The sequence below is a fragment of the Hemitrygon akajei genome, chromosome 3 (genome assembly GCF_048418815.1).
Source record: "Hemitrygon akajei chromosome 3, sHemAka1.3, whole genome shotgun sequence".
Lineage (NCBI taxonomy): Eukaryota > Metazoa > Chordata > Chondrichthyes > Myliobatiformes > Dasyatidae > Hemitrygon > Hemitrygon akajei.
In genome coordinates, this window is record NC_133126.1 from 177,752,631 (window position 1) to 177,778,483 (window position 25,853).

General features: G+C 43.3%; 1 protein-coding gene across 3 annotated transcripts; it reads right to left on the reverse strand.

The window, feature by feature from the left end:
• Positions 1 to 2,180: 2,180 nt before the first annotated feature.
• Positions 2,181 to 25,853, reverse strand: LOC140725666 (thiamine transporter 2-like). Of its 3 annotated transcripts, XM_073041442.1 has the most exons (5): positions 25,629 to 25,853; positions 18,627 to 19,452; positions 14,500 to 14,692; positions 5,521 to 5,662; positions 2,181 to 3,544 (listed from the first exon to the last, which is right to left on the reverse strand). In XM_073041442.1, exons 1-5 carry the CDS (start codon positions 25,797 to 25,799, stop codon positions 3,374 to 3,376), a joined length of 1,503 nt encoding a protein of 500 aa, XP_072897543.1. In that variant the 5' UTR covers positions 25,800 to 25,853; the 3' UTR covers positions 2,181 to 3,373. The 3 variants fall into 3 exon arrangements, with proteins under 3 accessions (XP_072897543.1, XP_072897546.1, XP_072897544.1); XM_073041445.1 differs by lacking the exon at positions 5,521 to 5,662 and having other exon boundaries at positions 3,388 to 3,544; XM_073041443.1 differs by lacking the exons at positions 2,181 to 3,544; positions 5,521 to 5,662 and adding an exon at positions 9,218 to 9,332.

The following is a 25,853-nucleotide window of genomic DNA, read 5'->3' on the forward strand; positions in this document are numbered from 1 at the left end:
GGACCGGTCTACCTCTTCCCGATTTCCCACTCGTTCCTCCCTACTCTCCGTTTTCCTTTCCTCAGACTCTCGTTGGTACAGAGTCGGTAAAAAAGTTTCGGCCAAATCAAAACTGGCCAGATTCCACCCGCCCTCGGTCTCAGCGGCCCTTTTCGACATGCTGCGAGTGACCGCACATGCGGGATAGAATTTTTTTTCTGAGGGAGGGTCTTCAACTCTCACGGGCTGGGTGGTCAGCTTCACGGCGGCACCCATCTTCCCACCCGCTAGGTCGTTACCCAGAAGGACGTCCACTCCTTCTCCTGGCAACTCAGGCAGGACCCCCAGATCTACTGGTCCCGACACCAACTCACAATCTAGAAAGACCCTATGCAAAGGCACGACCTTGGTTCGGTTCCCGATACCTCTAAGGGCTACCTCCCCCGTGCGAGGGCCGAATTTTAACACATTACGGCTAATTAACGATAGTTCCGCCCCCGTGTCTCTCCAAATTCGTACGGGAATTGGGGGGTCCCCTTCCTTCAAAGCCACGGTTCCTTCGGACCTAAATGTCTCCCGCCCCTCCTGTATTCCATCTGTCTGGGGCCTGCTTGTCGATTTTCGGATCGACGCAACACAGCCTATGGAAATAGCTGCTTTCCCTCGTTCCGACTCCTTCCTCGGAGCAGTGCATTTTGATGCAATATGTCCCACCTTTCCACAATTAAAACAGTTTAAACCAGGAGATCTCCAGGTTTCCTGTCTGTTATCCTCACTTTTTGTGCTAGCTCCCGGCGGAGTTTCTCCCTTAGCCGGCGGACTTTCCCTACCATTCCGACGGTCTCTCGGGTAACTTTTTGGCGAGGAAAACTTTGTCTTGTGGGTTAGGGCATATTCATCTGCGACCCTAGCCATCTCTGAGATGGACTGATTCGTCCTCTCATTTAAATACATTCGGATCTCTTCCGGAATGCAACCTTTAAATTCCTCAATCAAAACTAACTCCCTGAGACGCCCATAATCCTCGTCCACCTTTTCAGCTGTGCACCAACGGTCCAAGAGCACACCCTTCTCATGGGCTAGCTCGGTATACGTTTGATTCCACCCTCTTTTTAAATTTCGGAACCTTTGTCTATACGCCTCAGGTACTAACTCGTAACCTCGGAGAATGGCCTCCTTTACTTGAGCATAATTTCCGTCCCTTTCCGGGGGCAGCGCGGTATATACCCGCTGTGCTTTTCCTCGTAACACACTTTGTAACAACGCCACCCACTGCTCTCTGGGCCACTGCTGATTCCCTGCCACCTTTTCAAAAAGCAAGAAATAACTATCAACATCCGTCTCCTCGAACGGGGGGACCAACCTCAACGCCCGACTAATATCAAACCCCTCCTCTCTCTCTTCCCCTTGAGTTCTTCGCTCTTGCTTTCGCCTGTCCAGCTCCAATTCATGGCTCCTTTGTTTCTCTTTCTCTTCTGCTCCTATTTCTAGCTGCTTTAGCTGGAGCTCACGATCCCGTCCTATCTTTAATTCCTTTAGTTTGAACACATGCTCTCTTTCCACAGCCCTTTCCTTTGCGGCTCTCTCGGCTTCTTTTTCCCTCTCAGCTCTCTCGGCTTCTTTTTCCCTCTCAGCTCTCTCGGCTTCTACTTCTAGCTGCTTTATTTTAAACTCATGTTCCAGCCTTGCTTTCTCCAACTCTGCCTGATTTGTCCCACTCACTAATCTCCTTTCGGGAATATTTTCCAAATCCTCAGCTGCAAACACCTTCTTCCCAATGTAATGCTGTTGTATGACCCTTCGCACTTCCTGCTTTTTCATTGCTGGCTTCACCGCTGTGAGGTCTAATGCCTGCGCCAAATTTACCAAGTCTGATTTTGTAGCCTTCCCTAGCGCCTCTACCGTCGGGTTTCTCCTAAATGCCTCCACATCCATCTTTGCTGGTTTCCCGTCTGGCTACCTGCGTAACCAGATTTAAGTTTGGACTTACAGCCCGATTCACTGACCCTCCCATTTGGTTTCAAATCCGGGACGAGAACCCCACTTGTTACGAAAACCCCGTAACCAGGTAACTTACCAGCAAAGATAGATGGATCAGCTGAGTCGGATGCTACTATTTTCAAACGTTTTATTCAACAAGGGCACAAACGTATGGTTAATACAAAACATTCAGATCGTCAAAACTCAATCTGAAACACCGGTGTAACCATAATCAATCAGAAATAAGCTCTACAGTTGTCTAGGGGGTAATACTGAGTCCAACGGAAGTCTAAAGAGTCACTCAGAAGTTTGCAGGCTTTTTCCTTTATAATTTAGAAAAGATGCACACTTGCCCGTCGTCTTGGCAGAGCAAATCCTTGGAATCAGGGGAGCAGACTTCCCCGTTGTTATTTTAAAAGCAGTCTTTCGTTGGTTTTAGCCACAGATTCAAATTCGGAATCTAGCGTACGTGGCTTCCTTCAAAATGGCGTCCCGCTCCCACGGGAATCGATCTCGTGTCTCCTGGGTGCGTCTGCTGAGGTGCATCTGCTGAGGTGCATCTGAGGTGCATCTGAGGGTCCTCCCCTCAGACCCGCCTTTATACTTCTTCACGGGATCGCAGGTATCAATCAAGTTGCAGGTAATGCGATCTTTCTCTCAACCAGCCCACTTTGCCCGAGGGCTTTTCACGTGGTCTCCATGAGACAATAGTCAAAGTCACCTTTATTCTGCTTCTTGGGAGAACGTGGTCTTCCGCACGTCTCTCTCTCTTGGGTCAGTTGACCCCCCTTAACTAGAGTTCTTGCGATTTTCACAAAGGAGGGGGCCAACGGCATAACACTACAGACTCACTTTCAATGAGACTACAACTCATATTCTCAATATTATTTACTTGCACAATTGTCTTCTTTTGCACGTTGGTTGTTTGTCAATATTTGTTTATAATTTCTGTAAATTCTATTGTATTTCTCTATTTTACTGTAAATGCTTGGAAGAAAATGAATTTTAAGATAGTATATGGCAATTTACAGACTTTGATAATAAACTTACTTTGATTACTTTATTGAGCTTTCTTTGCTCTTTACATGTTCTCTGTTAATTGCTAGTTACAGGAATCAGCATGCAGAGAATCACAAACCACTTCATATACATTTGCTGTTGCTGTGCGACACTTTCTATTTTTGAAGATTAATAAAACACAATAAGAGAATTGTGGGCTGCAGTAAAGCAATGATTTGAAACAATCTTATGGAATTGATTTCCCACACTGGATGGAACAGAGTAAATGGTCCCTTATCCACCCACTGAGTAACCAAGTGAAAGACAAAAGTCCTACCCGCCTGACCAAGGAGGCTGAATGAGAAATTCTAATAACCAAATTTCAGCTCCTTTTTTTGGCTGTATTTACGAATTCTTAAAATTGTTCTGAAAGGTGTATCTCGTTTTCAGATGGTAAATTATTTCCATCGGTGACCTCTGACCCATCTTGTCTCTTTCTTTTCTGCCGACTTTGAATTAAGGTGTAAATGCCTCTGATGAGGAAAAGTCCTGCTATCGCTGCAAAGTAACTCCCATAAACCAGGAACTGCAAGTTAAAAGCACACAAATTGTTGCAGTGGTTACACATTTGCATCCGTGCAGAGAATATGATGGATGCTGAGCTAATGTTTGACACTCAGTTATTGGCTTAAATGCTTCACAGTTCTTTATAGGATGGAAATAATTCTTTTACTGAGAACTCAAACGAAAGGTTTAAGATAACTGAATACAATTCCTCCAACACCACAGAAATTAGGTAATCCAGGAGGAATACTGGTGATAAAAGGAGACTGGACAGGTTTAATCATGAAAAATGGTGATGCAGAACACAGTAAAATGTACTTCGCTTTGAGGACTTGAACTGGTGAACTTCTGAACCAGAACCAAAAAGGCTATTGATAAACCACAATAATAGCTTGTTTTGGAGTTTGGGTTCATTTGGACTTCTAGTCTCATTCAGCTCTTTCCTATCAAATGCAATAAGCATGTACAACAGTTCATCTCTGTGTGACAGGAGGAACACACATCATAGTACAGTAGACTCTGTTTTATTATTTCGTACATTATTATTGCACATTGGTAAATTATTATTGTGTATCTTATTATTCTGTACTTTATTATTAAGTCTGCACACTGCTCAGTGTGTTTTTAAATGTTACTGCTGTAATGAAAGAATTTCCCACTCGGGATCAATAAAGTATTTATTTTTATTATTATTATTATTATTATTATGCAATTTTCTGGAATTCTACCATGTGATTCCAGCACAAGAACTCAATAATTCCAGCTGTTCCCAAGGAAGTTTTCCTGTAACTAACTTCCTTTGATTTTATGGTGAAATTTGGCAATAGTTCCCACTGAAACCTACAACTAGACAATCATATAGCTATCCTTAACTCGGTGTGAAAGACAAGCATCTCCTGGATTTATGCCAATAGTGCCTTGGTTAAAAAAAAAATCTGTACCCACAAACTTAGGCACAGCACAGAATGTAATCATCTGAAGTTGATATATATATAAAATGAGTTTATTAGGGAAGTGCAGATAACAGGACAGCTGATATAAATTTTTGAATATTGTACACACCAAACCTGCAATATTTAGCTCCACTGGATGTTCAAAGTTTTGTACTGCTCTTGAAGAAGGGTCTCAGCCCAAAACATCGACTATTTATTGATTTCCATAGATGCTGCCTGACTTGCTGAATTTCTCCAGTATTTGTGTGTGTGTTGTTTTGTATTGTATTCTGTTGTGCACACAGTATGTGACAAGTCTTCAGCTTCTGGAGTTGGAAGAAATCAATGTTAGGATTGTGCAACACAAAATTCTGGAGGAACTCAGCAGGATAGGCAGCATCTATGGAAAAAAAATAAAAAGTCGACATTTTGAGCTGAGACCCTTAATGTTCTAATTTTTTAATGGAACCAAACAGATAGATATCTTCAAATCAACACAAACACACACACAAAATGCTGGAAGAAGTACAAAGTAATTCCTTATAGAAAGGATGTAGAAGCATTAGAGAAGGAGCAGAGAAGATTTACCCGGCTGCTGCTTGGATTGGAGAGAACATTTCCTTAAGAGGAAATGTTGAGCACATTAGGGCTTTGCTCTGGAACAAAGGATGAGAGGTGACTTAATAGAGGTGTTTAAGATTATAAAAGGCATAGGCAGAGTGACCTTTGTCCCAGGGCAGCTATGGAACATCGTTTTAAGGTGAGTGGAGGATATTTTTAAAAAGGCAGAGGTAGGTCCTTTACAGAGAGGTAGTAGGTGCCTGGAATACACTACTGAGGGTGGTGGTAGAGGCAGATACTAGGACATTTAAGAGATTCCTAGATAGGCACATGGAAGAAAGAAAAATGGAAGGGTTAGATTGATCTTGAGTAGGTTAAAAGGTCTTCACAACATTGTGGGCTGAAGGGCCTGTACTCTGCTGAGCTGATTTATGCTTTTTGTTCAACTTCCATGTTGCCCAAACAACACCACTGTAGTTCACTCACTGTCCAGTATTTAACCCACCTGAGTGATAATATCCAAACTAAGGCCTCTTGCATCAACGACAACGATTGTCAGGATGGTCTGAAGAACTAGGGCTATGAAGGTATTTACTCCAAACAACAGTGCATAGCGCTCCACGCTCAGGTTAGCAGCAATCTGGTATCTTGATAAAGAAGATAACTGGTTAGCCTTTGAAATTTGTGTCCAATATTTGTTCAACAAGGGATAAAGGAATATCTTTAGCCTTTAGTGCAGAATGTGTGGAGCTGCCTGCCACATGATCAGACAGTTTATATGGGCTCTAGGGCCCGTTCCTCTTCTATATTCCATTTTCTGTGTCATAATCTATATGAGGATCAAGGCTTTCTGAAACCCAGGCTCGAGTCCCATGTAGTCATCAGTCAAAGAGACCAGATTGGGAACTGGCTGCCTTGTACGTGGAGACAACTGAAACTCTGATCCTGTATGGAAGAAGGAATCGGCACAATTCTGGAGGGATAGAGGGCAAATTGAATGCCAAATGGCAAATGGCCAGTGCAATGGAATATTTTAATCTTTTATTACCAATAAGATCAAAATAAGCCAATTTCCATTATACATATGAATAGAGTCAATTATAACAGCAAGGATAATGTGTATAGCATTAACATGGGGACAAAATTATATCTGCACACAATTATCCTGGTTTCTAAGTCAAGTGTACTTTGCCACAAATCATCTGGATAATGCTATTGATGATCAACTTTCCTTAATCTCCTGTACTAGTTTAGCCATTAACTGAACTAAGATAAACAGGTAAAGACTGGGATTGTGCCAGTAGATGGGGCAGTTTGTAAGTGGAATGGGAGCTTTGGCTTACTAGTATCACCTGAACCTTAATGGAACTTTCCACTCTGTGTCAGTTACAGTTCACAGCAGGTGAGGAGCACCAAATGTAGCACCAAAAAAAAACACAGTAAGACTGAGAACACAATAATAATATATATATATATATATATATACATTACATAGCTTATATACATAGATTGAGTGTATGTCCATAAAGTGATGCTCGGCACAGGAGTATGGGGATAAGACCTAATTGACAAATGAACCCTCTATGGAAAGGGTTAGCTATCTGCGGCTGACTCAGGAAGTTAAGGATGGTATCACGTGGAACGAAAAGACATGCTGTCTAAAGTTACAAAGTTTAGTGGTAGGTATGAAGATTGGGTAAACATTTTGATGCCAGTAATGAATAACAAGGGAGAAAATAGATTATATGTATAGGTTAGCAAGAAGTACAAAATCAGGCAGTAACATCTTCTATATATACATAAAAATGGAACTGATGCTCAGACTAGGATTGAGACATATCTGAATTGGAACAAGAGTTAGACTGGGATGCAATTTGGGATCATGAAGCCGGTGCTTTGAAAAACCCAAATCATCAGTATATACACTTGAAATTTTGTCATAGAGCATATCTAACACCAAGAATTAGACATCAAATGGGACTGGTTCCTGACCCATATTACTCATTTTTCCTCCACGTAACCATTGGCTCTTTTATACATGTTGTATGGGAATGTCCAGGAGTTTTTGGTTTGTGGGGGAAAGTTATCAGTACTCTTACAGAACTAACGGGGGTACTATTAACAATGGGCCCCGCTGTACATCTTCTAAGCGATGACTCCCACCTTTCCCTTACGGAAAAAACACGCAAAATCTGGCTGGCAGGCCTGACTGCAGCTAAGAAGATTGTAGTCCAGCGTTGGAAACCTCTTCATGATATTTCAAGTACTTACTGACTTTGGAGCTTTCTGGACATTTCTTACCTGGAATTATCATCAGCAAGAGTAAATGATGCACGACCAAACACAATCTTAATGTGGACAAATTTGATATCTAACTTAAAAGATCTTCTGTTAAAATAGGAATGCTCTGTCTGTGTGTGCACTACTATTCAGTTGGAGGGTGGAGGGGAGGGGGTGTGGAGGAGAGAGAAGGGGTGGGGATGAGGTTTGGGGGTGGCTGAGTTAAACAGTCAAAATGTAATCGGCAACTGGTTGTATTGAATGTAATTTGTTGGTGTTGTAATAAAAATTAGTGATAAAAAAAATGAAATGAATGCTCAGACCAATGTTAGTTCTTTTGAAGAATGAGACTGTGGAACTGAATTTTCAATGGATTATATGCAGGATTCTTGGCAGTGTGGAGGAACAGAGGGCTCTTTGAGTCCATGTCCATAGACCCCTCACAGTTGTAGTGCATGTTGATAGGTTTGTTAAGAAGGCACATGGTATTTTGGCCTTCATGAGTCAGGGGATTGAGTTCAAGAGCTGTGAGGTATTATTGCAGCTCTGTAAAACTCTGGTGAGACCACACTTGGAATATTGTGTTCAGTTCTGGTCACCTCGTTGTAGGAAAGATGTGGAAGCTAGGGTATCAAGAGAAGGATGTAGTGAATTGACATTGATTGTCCAAAATTCCCCAGATCATTAAGGGTTCCAACAGATTGGAGAACTGCAAATGTAATGGCCCAATTTGGGAAAGGAGAGAAACAGGAAGCAGGGAAGTGCCAGAGAGTCATAGAGCCCACCAAGCCCCCATTTTCACATTAATTCTACCCTAACCCTAACATCTATCCTCCTGATGTTCTCATCAACTCCTCCCCAAATTCCACCAGTCATCTACCTACCAGTGGCAATTTGTCGCTGGCATGCGGCTGGAAACTGGAGTACCTGGAGGAAGCTCTTGCTGACACTGGGAGAACAGGCAAACTCCACTCACGTGGTCAGGATTACACCCGAACACTGGATCCCCGATGTGAACAAGAGTCATGCCGTATGCATACAGTTCAGCATCTAACACCATAATTCCATCCAGGCTCGACAGGAAACTCAGAGACCTCGGCCTTGACCCTGCCTTTGCAGCTGGATCCTGGACTTCCTGTCAGATTGCCAGCAGGAGGTAAGAGTGGGCTCCCTCACCTCTGACTCTCAACACAGGAGCCCCTCAGGGTTGTGTACTAGGTCAGAATCAGAATCAGATTGATTATTACTGGCATGTGGCATGAAATTTGCCACACAGTCACGTGTATATAGAGAGTAGAGCAGTGGGCTAAGCACACACCCCCGAGAGGCACCAGTGTTGATCGTCAGCGAGGAGGATATGTTATCACAAATCCGCACAGATTGTGGTCTTCCGGTTAGGAAGTTGAGGAACCGATTGCAGAGGGAGGTACAGAGACCCAGATTCTGCAACTTCTCAATCAGGATTGTGGGAATGAAGGTATTAAATGCTGAACTATAGTCGATGAACGGCATCCTGACATAGGTGTTTGGGTTGTCCAGGTGGTCTAAAGCCATGAGGAGATCCATTGAAATTGCATCTACCATTGACTTATTGTGGTGAAAAGCAAATTGCAATGGGTCCAGGTCCCTGCTGAGGCAGGAGTTCAGTCTAGTCATGACCAACCTCTCAAAGCATTTCATCACTGTCGATGTGAGTGCTTTCAGCCAATAGTCATTTAGGCAGCCCACATTATTCTTCTTAGGCACTGGTACAATTGTTGCCTTTTTGAAGCAAGTGGGAACTTCCACCTGTAGCAGTGAGAGGTTGAAAACTATCGACCATCGACCATCAGGCTTGAAACCAGTGTAGATAAATTCACTCACATCAACTCTGAGCTGATGCCAAAACCAATGGTCTCACTTTCAGAGACTCTACAATTCATGCCCACAGTATTATTTATCTACTTTTTTTGGTGTATTTGCAGAATTTATCTTTGTTTTCACACTTCTTGTTTTCTGTCTTTGTATGCAGTTTTTCGATGATTCTTTTGTGTTCGACTGTGAATGCAAATAAGAGAGTGAATCTCAGGGTTGGATAAATTAGTCACTGGAATTTAGAAAAATGAATGGGGATCTCATTGAAAACCACCAAAAGTTGATAGGGTGGATGTGGAGATGTTTCCTATGGTGGGGGTATCCAGAACTAGAGGGCACAGTCTCAAAATTAAGGGGTGACCCTTTAGAACAGAGGTAAGGACGAATTTTTTTAGCCAGAGAGTAGTGAATCTCTCTGCCACAGACTGCGGTGGAGGGGAAGTCTGTGGGTATATTTAAGGCAGAAGTTGGTTGTTTCCTGATTGGGCATCAAAGGATATGGCGAGAAGGCAGATGTATGGGGTTGAGTGGGGTCTGAGATCAGCCATGATGGAATGCTGGAGCAGATTCAATGGGCTGAATGGCCTAATTCTGCTCCTATGTCTTATGGTCTTATATGGTGACACATACGTACTTTGATTATAAATTTACCTTGAACTTTGAGTTATGTGGGATATGTGCTGGATGTTCTTGGTATTGGTTTATTATTGTCACATGTTCCAGGATACAGTGAGAAGCTTATCTTGCATTTTGTTTCAGAACTCACCGTTCCTGAACCTAGCGGTGTGATCAAATCACTACACAGCGCACTGAGGTAGAATGTAACAATGCTGAATGAAGTATAGAAGATACCAAACAAGTGCAGTGCAGATAAATGCTGAAGCACAGGATCATAATGAGCCAGATTATGAGACCAAAAGTCCACCTTATCATACAAGAGGTCTGTTCAAGAGCCTGATAACATTCAAATGTAAGCTATCTTTGAGCCTGGTGCTACATGCTTTCAGGCTTTTGTATCTTCCGCACAATAGGAGAGGGGAGAAGAAAGAATATCAGGGTGGATGGGGGACTTTGCTTACTCTGGCTGCTTTACGAATCATGGACAGGAGGCTGGTTCCTGTCACGTGAGGAGCTAGGTCCACACCTCTCTGCAGTTTCTTGTGGTCACCTACAGAACTGTTACCATCCCAAGCCATTATGTATCCAGACAGAATGCTTTTGATGGTGCATCAGTAAATATTGGTGAGAGTTGGTGGAGACAGGACAGTGTCGTTAGTCTCCTAAGGAAGCAGAGGCTTTGGTGAGCTATCCTGGCTGTTGGAGCAAGACGGGCTATCGGTGATGTTCACACCTAGGAACTTGAAGCTGCCGACCCTCTCAACCTCAGCACCGCGAGGGCGTAGACTGGAGCATGTGCATGTTTTACAAAATGTATTGCCCAGAACAATATTTGTGTGGGGCCCTGACTGGACCCTGCTAGCTTTTAAACTGCACACAATGTGAGTGGTATGGAAAACACTCATATTGAAGGGAAGGTGTATCAGGATGGTTATACCTCAGTGAGGTCTGACAGTTTGAAAGCATTGTGCTTCATGTCAACAGCATCACTGGGTTTTGCTGTGGGTCACTATAATCATTCCTTATACTGTTCTCATGCACCCCTTCCTCCGATATTCATCATGTATGGGGTGGCACAGTACTGTGGAGGTTAGTGTAACACTTCACAGTGCCAGTGAACCAGATTCGATTCTTGTCACTATCTATAAGGAGATTTTTACCTTCTCCCTGTGACTGTGTGGGTTTCCTCTGAATTCTCCAGTTCCCCCCCCCATGTTCCAACGATGTACAGGTTAATAGTTTAATTGCTCACATGGGTGTAATTGGGCAGCGTAGCCCTGTTGCGTCAGAAGGGCCTGCTACAGTGGGCTGTCGCTAAAAATCTAAAAAAAATTACCGACACATCTGCACAAATACTTCCACACTTCTAACACTCAACATTTTTTCAATTCAAAGTGGGAAAGTAGGAATTCCTGTCTAAGGGTTGTAGTTAGCAGACCTTCAGGTGCCAGTGCCCAGATACTAAGAGAGTTTGCGTGATGGAGCTCTGACATGATCCAAAACTTTCAAATTTTCGTTCCCGGTAGATGATTTTATTTTACAAAAAGAAAAGGCTAAATAATAAAAACAATGCAAGAATATGAACGTTCAGCATTGGAGTTAATTCATTGGTTTGGTTAGAGATCAGTGTATCTCAAAGATCCAGAAGTTTAATTATAAAGATGTGACTTGGTTGCTTAAAGACACCTTGACTTGCTTAAAGACAATTACATGAATTATTGTTTTGGCTGGAATTTATTGAATCTCACATAGAACATTCCAGCACAGAACAGGGTCGTCAATCCACTACGTTGTATCAAATTTTTACCCTACTCTAAGATCATTCTGTAGATCCCTCCTACAGAACATTTCATTTTTCTATCATTCATGTGCCGATCTAAAAGTTTCTTAAATGCTCCTTACGTATCTGCCTCTACCGCTACCCCTGGCAGGGTGTTTCATGCATCCGCCATTGTCTGTGTAAAAAGAACCTTCCTCTGACATCTCCCCCCCACCCCCGTACTTTCCACCGATCATATTAAAATTGTGCTTCCTAGTTTTAGCTGGAGCAGTGGAGGCCACGAGAACGGGTGGTGGATGGTTGTATGAGAAGTTGGTCCTGATTATGCGATCACTGACGCCAGGCAGACAATCTCTGAAGAAGGGTATTAATAATGGCTGGGGTCTCCCATCTTGTAAAGACACTGCCCAGAAGAAGATAATGAGAAACCACTTCTGTAGAAAACCTTGCCACCCTCTGATTGCTCTTTTCGGTACTTCGGGAGAAGCTGATACGCGTTTAACTCCGACTAAGCGCTGTACATTGTCCTTCGCTTCTCTTTTGGCCAGACATGCAGTCCTTCTTAGGTGGAGAGATGCTGCCCCACCCACTCATGCTCAATGGCTCAGAGACATTATGTCCTGCTTAGACCTTGAAAAGATTCATTATTCACTTCTTAATTCGGCCATAAAATTCCAAAAGGTGTGGGGACCTTTTCTTGAATATTTTCATAATTCCCGTTTAGATTAAGGGTGCATCCCTCCCTTTTTTTTCTTTTGCATTTGAATCCCTTATTTCCAGCTCCTTATGGTTAAGATTTATGGGGTTTTTTATGTGTAAACTTATTATAGATTATGTAGCAGGCAATATACCTTCTTTTTATACAAACCCCATTTCCAGAAAGGTTGGGATATTTTCCAAAATGCAATAAAAACAAAAATCTGTGATATGTTAATTCATGTGAGCCTTTATTTAACTGACAAAAGTACAAAGAAAAGATTTTCAATAGTTTTACTGACCAACTTAATTGTATTTTGTAAATATACATAAATTTAGAATTTGATGGCTGCAACACACTCAACAAAAGTTGGGACAGAAGCATGTTTACCATTGTGTTACATCACCTTTCCTTTTAATAACACTTTTTAATTGTTTTGGAACTGAGGATACTAATTGTAGTAGATTTGCAATTGGAAATTGTGTCCATTCTTGCTTGATATAAGACTTCAGCTGCTCAACAGTCCGTGGTCTCCGTTGTCTGATTCTCCTCTTCATGATGTGCCATACATTTTCGATAGGAGATAGATCTGGACTGGCAGCAGGCTAGTCAAGCACACGCACTCTGTGTCTACAAAGCCATGCTGTTGTAGCCCGTGCAGAATGTGGTCTGACATTGTCCTGCTGAAATAAGCATGGATGTCCCGGGAAGAGACGTCGCCTTGATGGCAACATATGTCTCTCTAAAATCCTAATATACACCTCAGAGTCAATGGTACCTTCACATACATGCAACTCACCCATGCCGTGGGCACTGATGCACCCCCCCATACCATCACAGATGCTGGCTTTTGCACCTTTCACTGATAACAATCAGGATGGTCGTTTTCATCTTTGGCACGGAGAACGACGCCCGTTTTTTCCAAAAACTAGCTGAAATGTGGACTCATCTGACCACAGCACACGGTTCCACAGTCTTTCTGTCCATCTGAGATGAGTTCGGGCCCAGAGAACCCGCCGGCGTTTCTGCATAGAGTTGATATATGGCTTCCTCCTTGCGTAATACAGTTTCAAGTTGCATTTCTGGATGCAGTGACGGACTGTGTTAAGTGACGATGGTTTTCCGAAGTACTCCTGAGCCCAGGTGGCTATAATTGTCACAGTAGCATGACGGTTTCTTAGGCAGTGCCGCCTGAGGGCTCGAAGATCACGCGCATTAAACGGTGGTTTCCGACCTTGCCCTTTACGCACTGAGATGTCTCTGAATTCTCTGTATCTTTTCACAATATTATGTACTGTAGATGTTGAAAGACCTAAATTCTCTGCAATCTTGCGTTGGGAAATATTCCTTTTGAACTGACTAACAATTCTCTCACGAATTTTGGCACAAAGGGGTGAGCCACGACCCATCCTTGCTTGCAAAGACTGAGCCTTTGATGGACGCTACTTTTATACACAGTCATGATACCTCACCTGCTACCAATTAGCCTGCTTAATGTGGAGTCTTCCAAACCGGTGTTACTTGAATATTCTGTGCACTTTTCAATCTTATTTTAACTCTGTCCCAACTTTTGTTGAGTGTGTTGCAGCCATCAAATTCTAAATTTGTGTATATTTACAAAATACAATTAAGTTGGTCAGTAAAACTATTGAAAATCTTTTCTTTGTACTTTTGTCAGTTAAATAAGGGTTCACGTGAATTAACATATCACAGATTTTTGTTTTTATTGCATTTTGGAAAATATCCCAACTTTTCTGGAAATGAGGTTTGTAAATACAGCTCTGTGGTGATCTGGTTCTGATTAACTTTTTTATATATCATAAGGTTGGCTTGGGAGTTGGGTACTGGGAGGGTGGGGTGGTAACTAATTTTATACGATTTTACAATGGGTGCTTTTCTTAATTGTTATGAACTGTACTTTGATATGTTTGTTTTGCACTGTATAAACTTCTTTTTTATTGTTTTTTTTTTGTTGCATTGTAAAAACTCATTAAAAATTAATTAAAAAAACAGAAAACTTTGCCAAGAACAATCATGGTCATGGAAAGACCACGATCACCCACGTCATATGACATGGCAAATAATTGAATGAGTAAATGTTAGCCATTTCTGCCCTGGGAAAAAGTTTTTGGCTATCCACTCCATCTATGCCTCTTATCATCTTGTACACTTCTATCAAATCGTCTATTTTATCCAATCTTATCTCATTTTAAATAAAACTTCACTGTCATACTTTGGTAAAATATCATACTCACGTAGCTATGGTAATTAACAAGAAGTAGGAAGCTTTGAATGCGACATAACCGGCATAACAAACCCAGATATTGTCTGCATGATCCATGACATATAAAGCACTGGCATCTATCACTGAAAAGATGCCGAGTGCCAATTCTCCCCAGACTGCCCAATCCACCTTCACAAAACCCACGGCGAAGGACGTGACAGCACCTAGATTCAAACAGAGAGGGAGCTGTCACCGAGCCAGTGCTTGAAGATCAAACACACAGTTAAAGTGAACAATGCCATCTTTTGTTTCAGGATAATCCACGACTAACAGCTGAATATAATGTGTTTATTAAAATTGTCAATTTTGCAAAGTAAGTCTGAGAAATCAATTCTTTGGATCGATGGTAATAACAAGCAGTTACCAAGCTAAAATGATCAAGGCAACACACAGAAAAAACTGGAGGAACTCAGCTGGTCAGGCAGCATTTACAGATAGGTCCTCTCCATAGATGCTACCTGACCTACTAAGTTCCTCCAGCAATTTTTGTGTGTTGTTCCGGATTTCCAGCATCTACGGAATCTCTTGCATTTATAAAAATGATCAGGTAACGTTCACAAGAAGTCTACAAGTAAACTTGTACATGAATAGTTTAGTAAAGCATTAGAAAATAAAAATAGAGGAGCACTCATCACTGATTCCATTGCTTTTAAATTTCTAATACATTGGGTTAATTATTACCCAAATTCTGCTGACTGGCGCTGAATGCTTTAATGTTGCATTGTTCTCATTCCAGCTCTCCCTTTCCTACAAAATTGTAGTAACTAATCAAGAGGGGTCTAACTAGCCATATTACTTAATCTTAACTTTGCCCTCTGACAATAAATGATTGGCCAAATCCTAGCAACCATAGAGCATTTCTCATTTATCTGGAACGATCCTGTTTCTCTGAGATCTGAACTACCTACAGCAGTCCTATCGAGGCATTGTGGTGATATATTCTGCAAGGTCTCTACATCAGTTCATCTGTCTGCCAAACTCACCAGAAGGACTGGAAAATCAAAGACAGTGTCCCATCCTTCCCGGTGTTGTGGCTCTAACTGCACTAGGTCAGCTCCATTGGCAGGCCGACAGCAAGCTCCCGATACAGAAACTCTTATTTTTTTTATCTTTCGTTGGAAAAATATCAGGCAGAAGGGGCAAGTTAAGGATGGGCTCAACATCCCTTTATAAAATTTGCAATATCCCAACCATCTCCTGGGAATCTTTGGCCCATGACACCATTGAGCACATCTAGAAGGAATGCTGTCACAGGAAAGCAGTATCCATCATCAAGAAGCCCCACCATTCAGGCCATGCTCTCTTCTCAGCTGCCATCAGGAAGGATGTATATGAGCCTTAGGTCCCACACCAGTTCAGGAATAGTTACTACCCCTCAACCATCAGGCTCCTGAACTAGCTTGGATAACATCGTTCAACTGATTCCACAATCTATGGACTCACATTCAAGGACTCAACAACTCATATTCTCAATATTTATGATTTGCTTATTTATAATTATTGCTTTAGTTTTTTTTCCATTTTTGTATTTCCACAACCAATTTTTTTGCACATTGGTTAGTGTGCAGTTTTTCACTGATGCTATTGTGTTTCTTCGTTTTCTGCGAATGCCTGCAAGGAAATGACTCCCGGGGTAGTACGTGGTGATAGATACTGCATGTACTTTGAAGTTGACGGCTGAGAATGGAGAACCAGCATTTTGGCTGGGATGGAGAATGAGGAGAGCACAGAGGGCCAGATGGAACTCAGCACCTCACCAAATTGACTGGTGGCCCACAGCTCGTGCCCACGTGGGGAAGAGTCTGCGGTGGCCACACCAATCACCATGGAAACCAAACAATGAAGGTGAATGGGCCAAGGAGCATGAGGAGAGAAGGAACAAGGAAAAGCATCAACTAATTCAGCACAGGCTCCACCCATTCAATCAAAGCAGAGGCCTCCTTATACAATCATTCAGCTTTGTAGAGACATGAAGTGTCCCAATCATCAATCCTATCTTATTTTCTTACATTTAACACCTTCCAAGAGATGTTGATCTCTGTCTGTGACCCTACAAAGCTAAGAGGACTGCTGAGAGGATCATCAGGGTCTCTCTTCCATCCATCAGAGATATTTATCAGGAACGCTGCATACACAGGGCCTTTAGCTTGTCAGTGATCCCTCCCATCCATCGCACATCTCTTTGACCACCTACCATCAGGCAAGAGGTACCATAGCGTTATGACGAGGACTGTTAGGATGGGAAATGGCTTCTTCCCCGGGCCGTCAGACTAATGAACTCTCTGCCACCACCCAGGTCTCATCACTCATGAAGCACCAGTAGCATTACGCTGTTTACTTTTTAACTTGTGTCGTAAGTGCACGTTATGCTAAATGTCAATCTTCTGGAACATGTTTTAATAGTTGTTAATTTATTTGTGGTAATATAACTTTATGTGTTGTGTGTGAGTCATATGTACTGTGTTGTGCACCTTGGTCCAGAGGTTCGTATGACTGTATAAGCGAATCAGAATCATGTTTAATATCACCAGCGCATGTTGTGACGTTTGTTGTTTTGTGGCAGTATTACATTGCAATACATAGCAATTAAAAACTATAAATTACAATGATAAGTATATATGGAAGTAAATTAAATTAGTGCAAAAAAGAGGGAATAAAATGCTGAGGAACTGTTCATGGGTTCATTGTCCATTCCAAAATCTGAAGGAAGAGGGGAAAGAGGTTTTTCCTGAAATGTTGATGTGTGTCTATACCTCCTCCATGATGGTAGCAATGTGAGGAGGGCATGTCCTGGGTAATTTGGCCCTTAATGATGGATGCTGCCTTTTTGAGGCATTGCCTGGATACTGGGGAGGCCCATGGTGCAATTGCCAGAGTTCACAACATTTCCGATCCTGTGCAGTGGCCCCTCCATACCAGACGGTGATGCAACCACTCAGAATGCTCTCCACAGCACACCTGTAGAAGCTTGCAAGTATCTTTGGTGACATATGAATTCTCTTCAAACTCCTAATGAAATATAGCCGCTGTTGTACCTTCTTATATATTGGGCCTAGGATAGATCCTCAGAGATGTTGACCCCCAGAAACTTGAAACTGCTCACCTTTTCCACTTCTGAGCCCTCAATGAGAACAGATGTGTGTTCCCTCAACTTGCCCTTGCTGTGACATCACTCAACCAGCTGTTCTACCACGCTCCTGTACACTCCTTATCACCACCTGAAATTCCTTCAACCACAGTTGTGTTCTCGGTAAATTTGTAGATGGCATTTGAACTGTGCCTGGCCACACAGTCACGGGTGTGGAGATAGAGCAGTGGACTAAGCACGCATCCTCGAGGTGCACCAGCATTGATTGTTCATGAGGTGATGTTTAAAGCAATGATGAGTAGGAATTTCTTTAGCTAGAGGGTGGTGAATTTGTGGAATCCATTGCCACAGATGGCTGTGGAGGCCAAGTCATTGGGTATATTTTAAGCAGAGGGAAGTAGGTTCTTAATTAGTAAGGGCATCAAAGATTACGGAGAAGGCTGAGGATTAGAATTAAAAGGGATAGTAAATTACCTACGCTGTAATGGCGGAGCAGAGCTGATGGACTTGATGGACTATGTCTTATGGTCTTCGCTAGATGTTCTTGTTGGGTGGGACTTGCCTTTTAAGCTGCACTCTCCCGCAGACAATGGAAGTCTCTCTTGTCCAAGGCTGTTGGATTGTGTAACTCACAAAACATGCTGGAGGAATTCGGCATGTCAGGCAGCATCTACGGTAATAAATAAACAGCTGACGCTTTGCACCAAACTCTTCGTCAGGACTGGAAAGGAGGGAGGATGATGGCAGAGTAAGAAAGTGGGGGGGAGGGGCATCTGCAGGATCACTTGTGTTTATTATTTAACTCTCTCTCAGTTTGCCTGAAGCTCTTGTGGTATCTACCAGTCCTCACTAGAGATGTCTTGATCGCTGCGTAACGGAACTGGTGACTAACTCAGAGTGGAATTTTACAGGAACTTAACTGTTGTCATTCCTCATTTAAATAGATTTAGATAATAACAAAAGATGCTAATTCTTATGATAAAATAGATAAATGTTATAATTCCACTTACTCATAAAGGTTGACACTGCTTCCACTCCACCATTATAGGCTGAGTTGTTTCGGGATGGTTCGACGTGATCCCACAGCACCTGGACATAATTGGTCACTTGGAGATACCCACAAGTAGCCAGTGCCCACCAGGCTGACCAGTAGATGATCCTTGGAGAGGAATAGCTTTCCTTGAAATCCGAATACAACAGGAAGAGGTTCTGGAAGATTCCCTTGTGCTCAGCTGCTCTCACCGGACTGGACACATCTTTGTGCAAGTCAGCCGGACCTTGTGAGGTGACCACTGTATCCAGACTGCCTTGTGGAAAAGCATTTCCGGGGGCTGGCTTGACGTTTTCAGTGGATGGCGTGACCCGAATGTCTTCAGTTTCTTTCCTGTGAAAGAACATACTTCTCTTGGGCATCGGCAGGGGGATGGACGATAGGAAGCCCAGTGACACTGACACCAGTGAAATCACATTCAGAGTGAAGTAAGATACATCCCCTACAGAGACTAAGACTTGTCCCAGGATGGAGCCTAAGGTGTAGGCGACCAGTGTGATACTCCGGCAGTAACTGGTCACCTTTTGGTAGTGCTTTAAGTCAACAATACTGTAAATATAAGAGTAATAAGCAATTTCAGTGGCAGACACAACGCCGTAGGTGAACTCCAAGAATTGCATGGCCAGGACCCCTTGCGCATACAGGAGCATCAGCCACGTAACGATGAAGCTGATTCCTTGTAGGATTAGGACAGGTTTGTATCTGAGGTAGTCGGTGACCAAGAAGACGGGAATCAAAATTACCAAGTAGGAGTAGGTCCATACTGGGAGTATTTCATTCGTAACCTGATAGTGAATGGGAAAATAAGGTGAAAAAAACGAGTTCATTGTTCTATGCACATGTAAATGTACGCACGGGCCTGGTGAGAAGCTTACCTGCCGCAGCGTCACAGGCACATGACATCATGTGAGCAGCATTTGTGTGAAAAACATAAATTATACACAGTTTTACAATGAAGAACAATTGGAGCAAAGAAACAGTTCGTTTTTAATCTTAAAGTGATCGAGGTGGCCGTAGAGCTGCCAAGCTGTAGAGATCGGGGCTTTGCTGGTTGGCTGAAGGGCTGAATGGCTGTGGGGAAGTAGCTGTTCTTCAGCCTGGTGGTGTGGGGCTTCAGGCTTCTGTACCTCCTGCCCGGTGGTGAAAGGATGGCGTGGCAGGGAAGCTTTGAATATTGATTAAAAGTAATATAAAACAAACTAAAGCAGCATTAAAACAAATATAGTGTTGCAAGAGGAAAATAGGACACACCTGTACAAAGCTGCATGAAATTTCATGGATTGGGTGTAGAATCAGAAAATACAAGGGGTGATTGATAAGTTCGTGGCCTAAGGTAGAAGGAGTCAATTTTAGAAAACCTAGCACATTTATTTTTCAACATAGTCCCCTCCTACATTTACACACTTAGTCCAGCGATCGTGGAGCATACGGATCTTGGACCTCCAGAAAGTGTCCACAGATGGGTGATTGATAAGTTCGTGGCCTGAGCTGGAAGGAGATGAGTTATACAGCTCTCGTTACATGCACATACAGGTCAACTCTTTGAGTGATCATGCAGAAAGTTTGAAGTTAATAACTCATCTCCTTCCAGCTCAGGCCACAAACTTATCAATCACCCATCTGTGGACACTTTCTGGAGGTCCAAGATCCGTATGCTCCATGACCACTGGACTAAGTGTGTACCTGTAGGAGGGGACTATGTTGAAAAATAAGTGCGCTAGGTTTTCTAAAATTGACTCCTTCTACCTTAGCCCACTGACATATCAATCACCCCTTATATCTTATTGTTTCAGTTTCTTTAGATATGATACTGGAGAGATATATATATAGTATCATAGATGGTAGTCATCAGATGGAGCCCATAACTTCAGTAACAGAAAAAGGAACAGCAACATTCATGAATCAAGATATAGTAAAATATCTTCCTGGTTTTTTCTTTGGCTTTACTTTTTTTTTTAAAAAAGGTAAGAGGTTTGAAGTGAATCAAGGCACTGAAAGACTACACCAACATTGCCAAAGGAATCCAGTTTGGGATGAAGGAGTTGTTAAATGGGGTGGAGTGTATATTTGCATCTGTTCTGAAGAAATCACTTTCTACTCTAATGTTTCTGACACATTTTCCTTTTATTTCAATGATGGTTTTCTTTGCAGTAGAGATGACCTGACTCTTAACCACAATTGTTCAACTTCCTACAAGTTGGCTCCCACCCCTTCTCCTCCCATTCAAGACAAGGGTATGGCTACCTTTGTCCTCATCTTCCACACCTTCCCATAATCAATAGGTATGGGACAAGTGGCAGAAAAGGAGTCAGGGACAGGGGCCAGTGGGGGGGAGGTGGCACAGGTGTAGACACACCCAAACCTGAGGCACAAGGCAAGGGCATTTTGATCCCAAAGTTAGTTTATTGATCATTACAGAATGCTTCTCTATTGCTTCCTGCTCCTTCCCCTTTTCCCAATTATGATTCCCCTCTCCCTGCCCCCTTGCCACTCTCAGTCCACAATAGAGACCCATATCAGAATCAGGTTTATCATCATTCACATATGCCATGAATTTTATTTTTGTGGCAGCAGTACAGTGCAATACATAAAATTACTACAGTACCATGCAAAAGTCCTAGGCATCCTAGCTATATATGTATGTGCCTAAGACTTTTGCACAGAACGGTAGAGTGCAGTGTTTGATATGGTTTGCCTTACTGCAATGATAGCAAGTGCAGACTGGAGGACTACTTAGCAAGCACCTCTATTCAACTCTGATCCACTAGTTGACTTTCACTTTAACCCCACCCCATCCCACTCTCACTTGGGCCTCTGTTGACTGGGCACATTAGGGCACTCAGGACACAAGACCAAAATTTAGATAACATGCTTTTCCCATCTGACATCTCACAGTTCCTCCTTTCCTGATCATTCAGAATTGGTTCATCTTTGACTTCTACATCCTCCAGACACTCCTTTACTGCCCCCTTTCAGACAAACTGTCCTCGGACATGCCATTTGTCCATCACAGACTTTATCTGTTGTTCTTCTGCCCCACTCCTTTCTCTGCAACTTAAACCATGTTACACTACCATCTCAACTTCAACACTCCTCTCTCCAATTCCAACCTCACTCCTTCCGAACACTCTGCTTCACTCCCTCTGCACCAAACCTAATCTCACCATCAAACAAACCCACAGATAGAGCGGGCGCTGTACTAGTCTGGCGTACTGACCTCTACCTTGCTGAAGCCCAGTGACAACTCTCAGACACCTCCTCTTACTTCCCCTGGAACAGTTCCCCGCTAAGGAGCACAGGACATTGTCTCCTACACCATCACCGACCTTATTAACTCTGGGGATCTCCCATCCGCTGTCACCAACCTCATTGTTCCCACACCCCACAACTCCCGTTTCTACCTCCTATCCAAGATCCACAAACCCGCTTGTTCAGGTAGACCCATTGTCACAGCTTGTTCCTGCCCCACTGAACTCATTTCAGCTTACCTCAAGTCTGTTTTCTCCCCCCTAGTTCAGTCCCTTCCTACCTACAGCTGTGACACTTCACATGCTCCAGATCTTTTCAATAATTTCAGGTTCCCTGGCCCCATCACCTTATTTTTATGTCCAGTCCCTATACACCTCTGGCCCCCACCAGAAAGACTTCAAAGCTGTCTGTTTCTTTCTGGACACCAGACCCAACCAGTTCCCCTCCACCACCACTCTCCTCCGCCTTGCAGAACTTGTCCTCACTCTGAATAATTTCTCCTTTGGCTCCTCCTGCCTCCTTCAAACAAAAGGTGTAGCCATGGGCACTGGCATAGGTCCCAGCTATGCCTGTTTGTCTGTCAGCTACATGGAACAGTCTATGTTCTAAGCCTACACTGTTGACCGACCCGTACTTTTCCTACGCTACACCCACACTGAACTCGTCAACTTCATCCACTTTGCCTCCAACCCTGCCCTCAAATTTACCTGGTCCATTTCTGACACCTCCCTCCCCTTTTTCAATCTTTCTTGTCTTTCTGTGGTGACTGCTTATCTACTGATGTCTATATAACACCCACTGACTCTCACAGCTACCTGGACCATAGCTCCTCCCACCCTGTTACTTGTAAAAACACCATCGCCTTCTCTCGGTTCCTCTATCTCCACTGCATCTACTCTCAGCTTTTCACTCCAGAATGAAGGCTATGTCCTCCTTCTTCAAAGAATGGAGCTTCCCTTCTTCCACCCCAATGCTGCCCTCAACCGCATCTCTTCCATTTCACGCACGTCTGCCCTCACCCCATCCTCCCACCACCCTACCAGGGATAGGGTTCCTCTTGTCCTCACCTACCACCCAACCAGCCTCCGTGTCCAGCACATAATTCTCTGGAACTTCCACCATCTCCAACGGGATCCCACCACCAAGCACATCTTTCCCTCCCGCCCACTTTCTGCTTTCCACAGGGATCGCTTCCTACACGACTCCCTGGTCCATTCATCCCTCCCCACTGATCTCCCTCCTGGCACTTACCCTTGCAAGCAGAACAAGTGCCACACCTGCTCCTACACCTCCTCCCTCATTACCATTCAGGGCCCCAAACAGTCCTTCCAGGTGAGGCGACACTTCACATGTGAATGTGCTGGGGTCATAAACTGTATCCAGTGCTCCCAGCGTGGCCTCCTGTATATCGGTGAGACCTGACGTAGATTGGGAGACTGTTTTGCCGAGCACTTACGCTCTATCTGCCAGAAAAAGTGAGATCTCTCCATGGCATGAACATAAATTTCTTGAACTTCCGGTAATGCCCCCACCTTCACCATTCCCCATCCCTTTTTCCCTCTCCTACCTTATCTCCTTGCCTGCTCATCGCCTCCCTCTAGTGATCTTCCCCCTTTCTTCCATGGCCTTCTGTCCTCTCCTATCAGATTCCCCCTCCTCCAGCTCTATATCCCTTTCACCAATCAACATAATTCACTCCTCCCCCTCCAAGTTTCACCTATCACTGGTTCTTTCTTCCTCGCCTCCTCCCACCTTTCAACTCTACTCCTCATCTTTTTCTCTCCAGTCCTACTGAAGGGTCTCGGCCCAAAATATCGACTGTACTTTTTTCCATAGATGCTGCCCGGCCTGCTGAGTTCCCTCAGCATTTTGTCTGTGTCGCTTGGAATTCCAGCATCTGCAGATTTTCCAAAGTTAAGATTTCTAGTTATTCCTAGTTTTGGTAAAAGATCATCCGACTGAAATGTTAACTCTGTTCTCGCTCAGAATCAGGATTCTGCCTGATTGCTGAGCATTTCCAGTGTCTTCTGTTTTCATGTCAGATTTCTGGCATCTGCAGTATTGTATTTTTTAAAATAATTATTAGAAAGGGCAGATTTTGGTAAAGTATTTAAAGGGCTTCCTGCCGTTGAGCATGTGTAAGTTGAACAGTGTTTCCAGTAAATGCAAATCTGATGTTAAATGTAGAAAAATGGGGGTTTCATCCATTCAAATGTCATTCAGTGGTAAATTAAATCTGAATGAATGGCTACAATTGTGGTGTCTCACACATTCAGCTTTCAATTACTTTTAGCTACTTTAAGAGGTTTGGAATACTTTAATGTTCTTTATGTTTCAGCCTTTTTTTTAATACCGCTCTCTTTGAATCCAGCCATTTTTTCGAAATTAACTTTACATGTGCATGGAGATAAAATTGGAGGATGTTTAGGGCAGCAATGAAGGTTCTCCATCACCGTCTGTCCACAGCATTGCACACAGATAAAGAAGGATTCAAAAAAACAATTGTTTTTTGACCAGTCAGGGTTGTTATCCATGAGCTGACCCGTCGAACCTGGAGGACCGGTGGACCACTCTTAGTCTGGCCTCTACCCTTTGACCTGTTTGGCATGGGTGACCCTACCAACAGCCAAAGCAATAAAGCCCTGACTCCAGCCAACATAATTCTCCGGGTCATTGAGGCACGCAAGCCTCCAAACCCTACGGCAAGGCCTCTTGCAGGAGATTTAGGTGGAATCTGAGTGTTTTTACCCAGGGAGTGGTGAGTACCTGGAAAGGAGAACCTGAGAGAGATGCTGGTAGCATTCACTAGGAATCTAGACGAGCACTTGAATTCCTTTGGCGTAAAAACCATGGACTAACTGCTTGGAAGATGCGATTAATATAGTTGGGTGCCCACTGGTTGGCATGGATGTGATGGGCCAAATGGCCCATTTTCATGCTCCATGACGCTGTCTTTAGTATCGAAATAAATATTGAAAGCGACACATGCTGGCTTCGTTTTACTTAATAAAGATGAATTATTCATACAGGCCCCAGGAAGGAACAGGGAGGATTGTTCATAGAATCTCTGAGAAATAAAGTCCTGGCCGGGTGCATTTTAGATTCATCGTCTCCTAGTAAAATCTAGCCCATCTACTCAAAGCACTGCCAGTGATGGAAATCTCAGCTGAAACCAGATGCAATGCTCCAAACCAGAAGGTGTAGAAGTGCTTCTCTTGGAAGAAATAGAACATGGAATGGTATAGGCTCACAACTTTGTGCTGCCCTTTTAACCTGCTCTGAGAATGAATAAATTCCTCCTGGGCTTCCAGCCAAGTACAGGGATCAGGTTAAAGGACAAAGAAGCCTCGCCTTCTCTTTACGCAATGATTCAAGGTGACGAATATTGTGGTGAAGTTCATCCCCATGGAGGCAAGTGAAAAGAGGATCGAGTGTTTTCCCGGCAGATAAGACGAATAAACTCTTCTCGGGCGCTTCCAGCCAGTCTACAGGTCTCTGGAAGCCCTGAAAGTGTTTATTTGCCAGGAAGGCACTAGATCCTTATTTACTCTGAGAGTGCTTGCATCCCTAAATGCTGGGATGTAAGGAGGTGGAAAGGCAGCTGAAATTTATTGAATGGCTGCCACTGTCTGCTCCCTCAGAAGAAAATCTGACTGAATTAGCCAAATCTTTTCTTCCAATCTAAATATATACTGTATTTACAGACACATACCTGCTCAATGGTTAAATTTTTATCGGGTCCAAGAAGATAGGGTGTAAGAAAAGGCTCCGATGGTCTCATCATTGTAAAAAATCCATAGGCACACAGAAGTAGTGTGGGATATAGCCATCCACTGCTTTTCACTGGTCTGCAACAATCCATGGATTTACAGCACGTTGACATTGTTCTGACCAGGATTAATCCATTCTCTGTGTGTTCAGACTGAGCAGTTTTTGC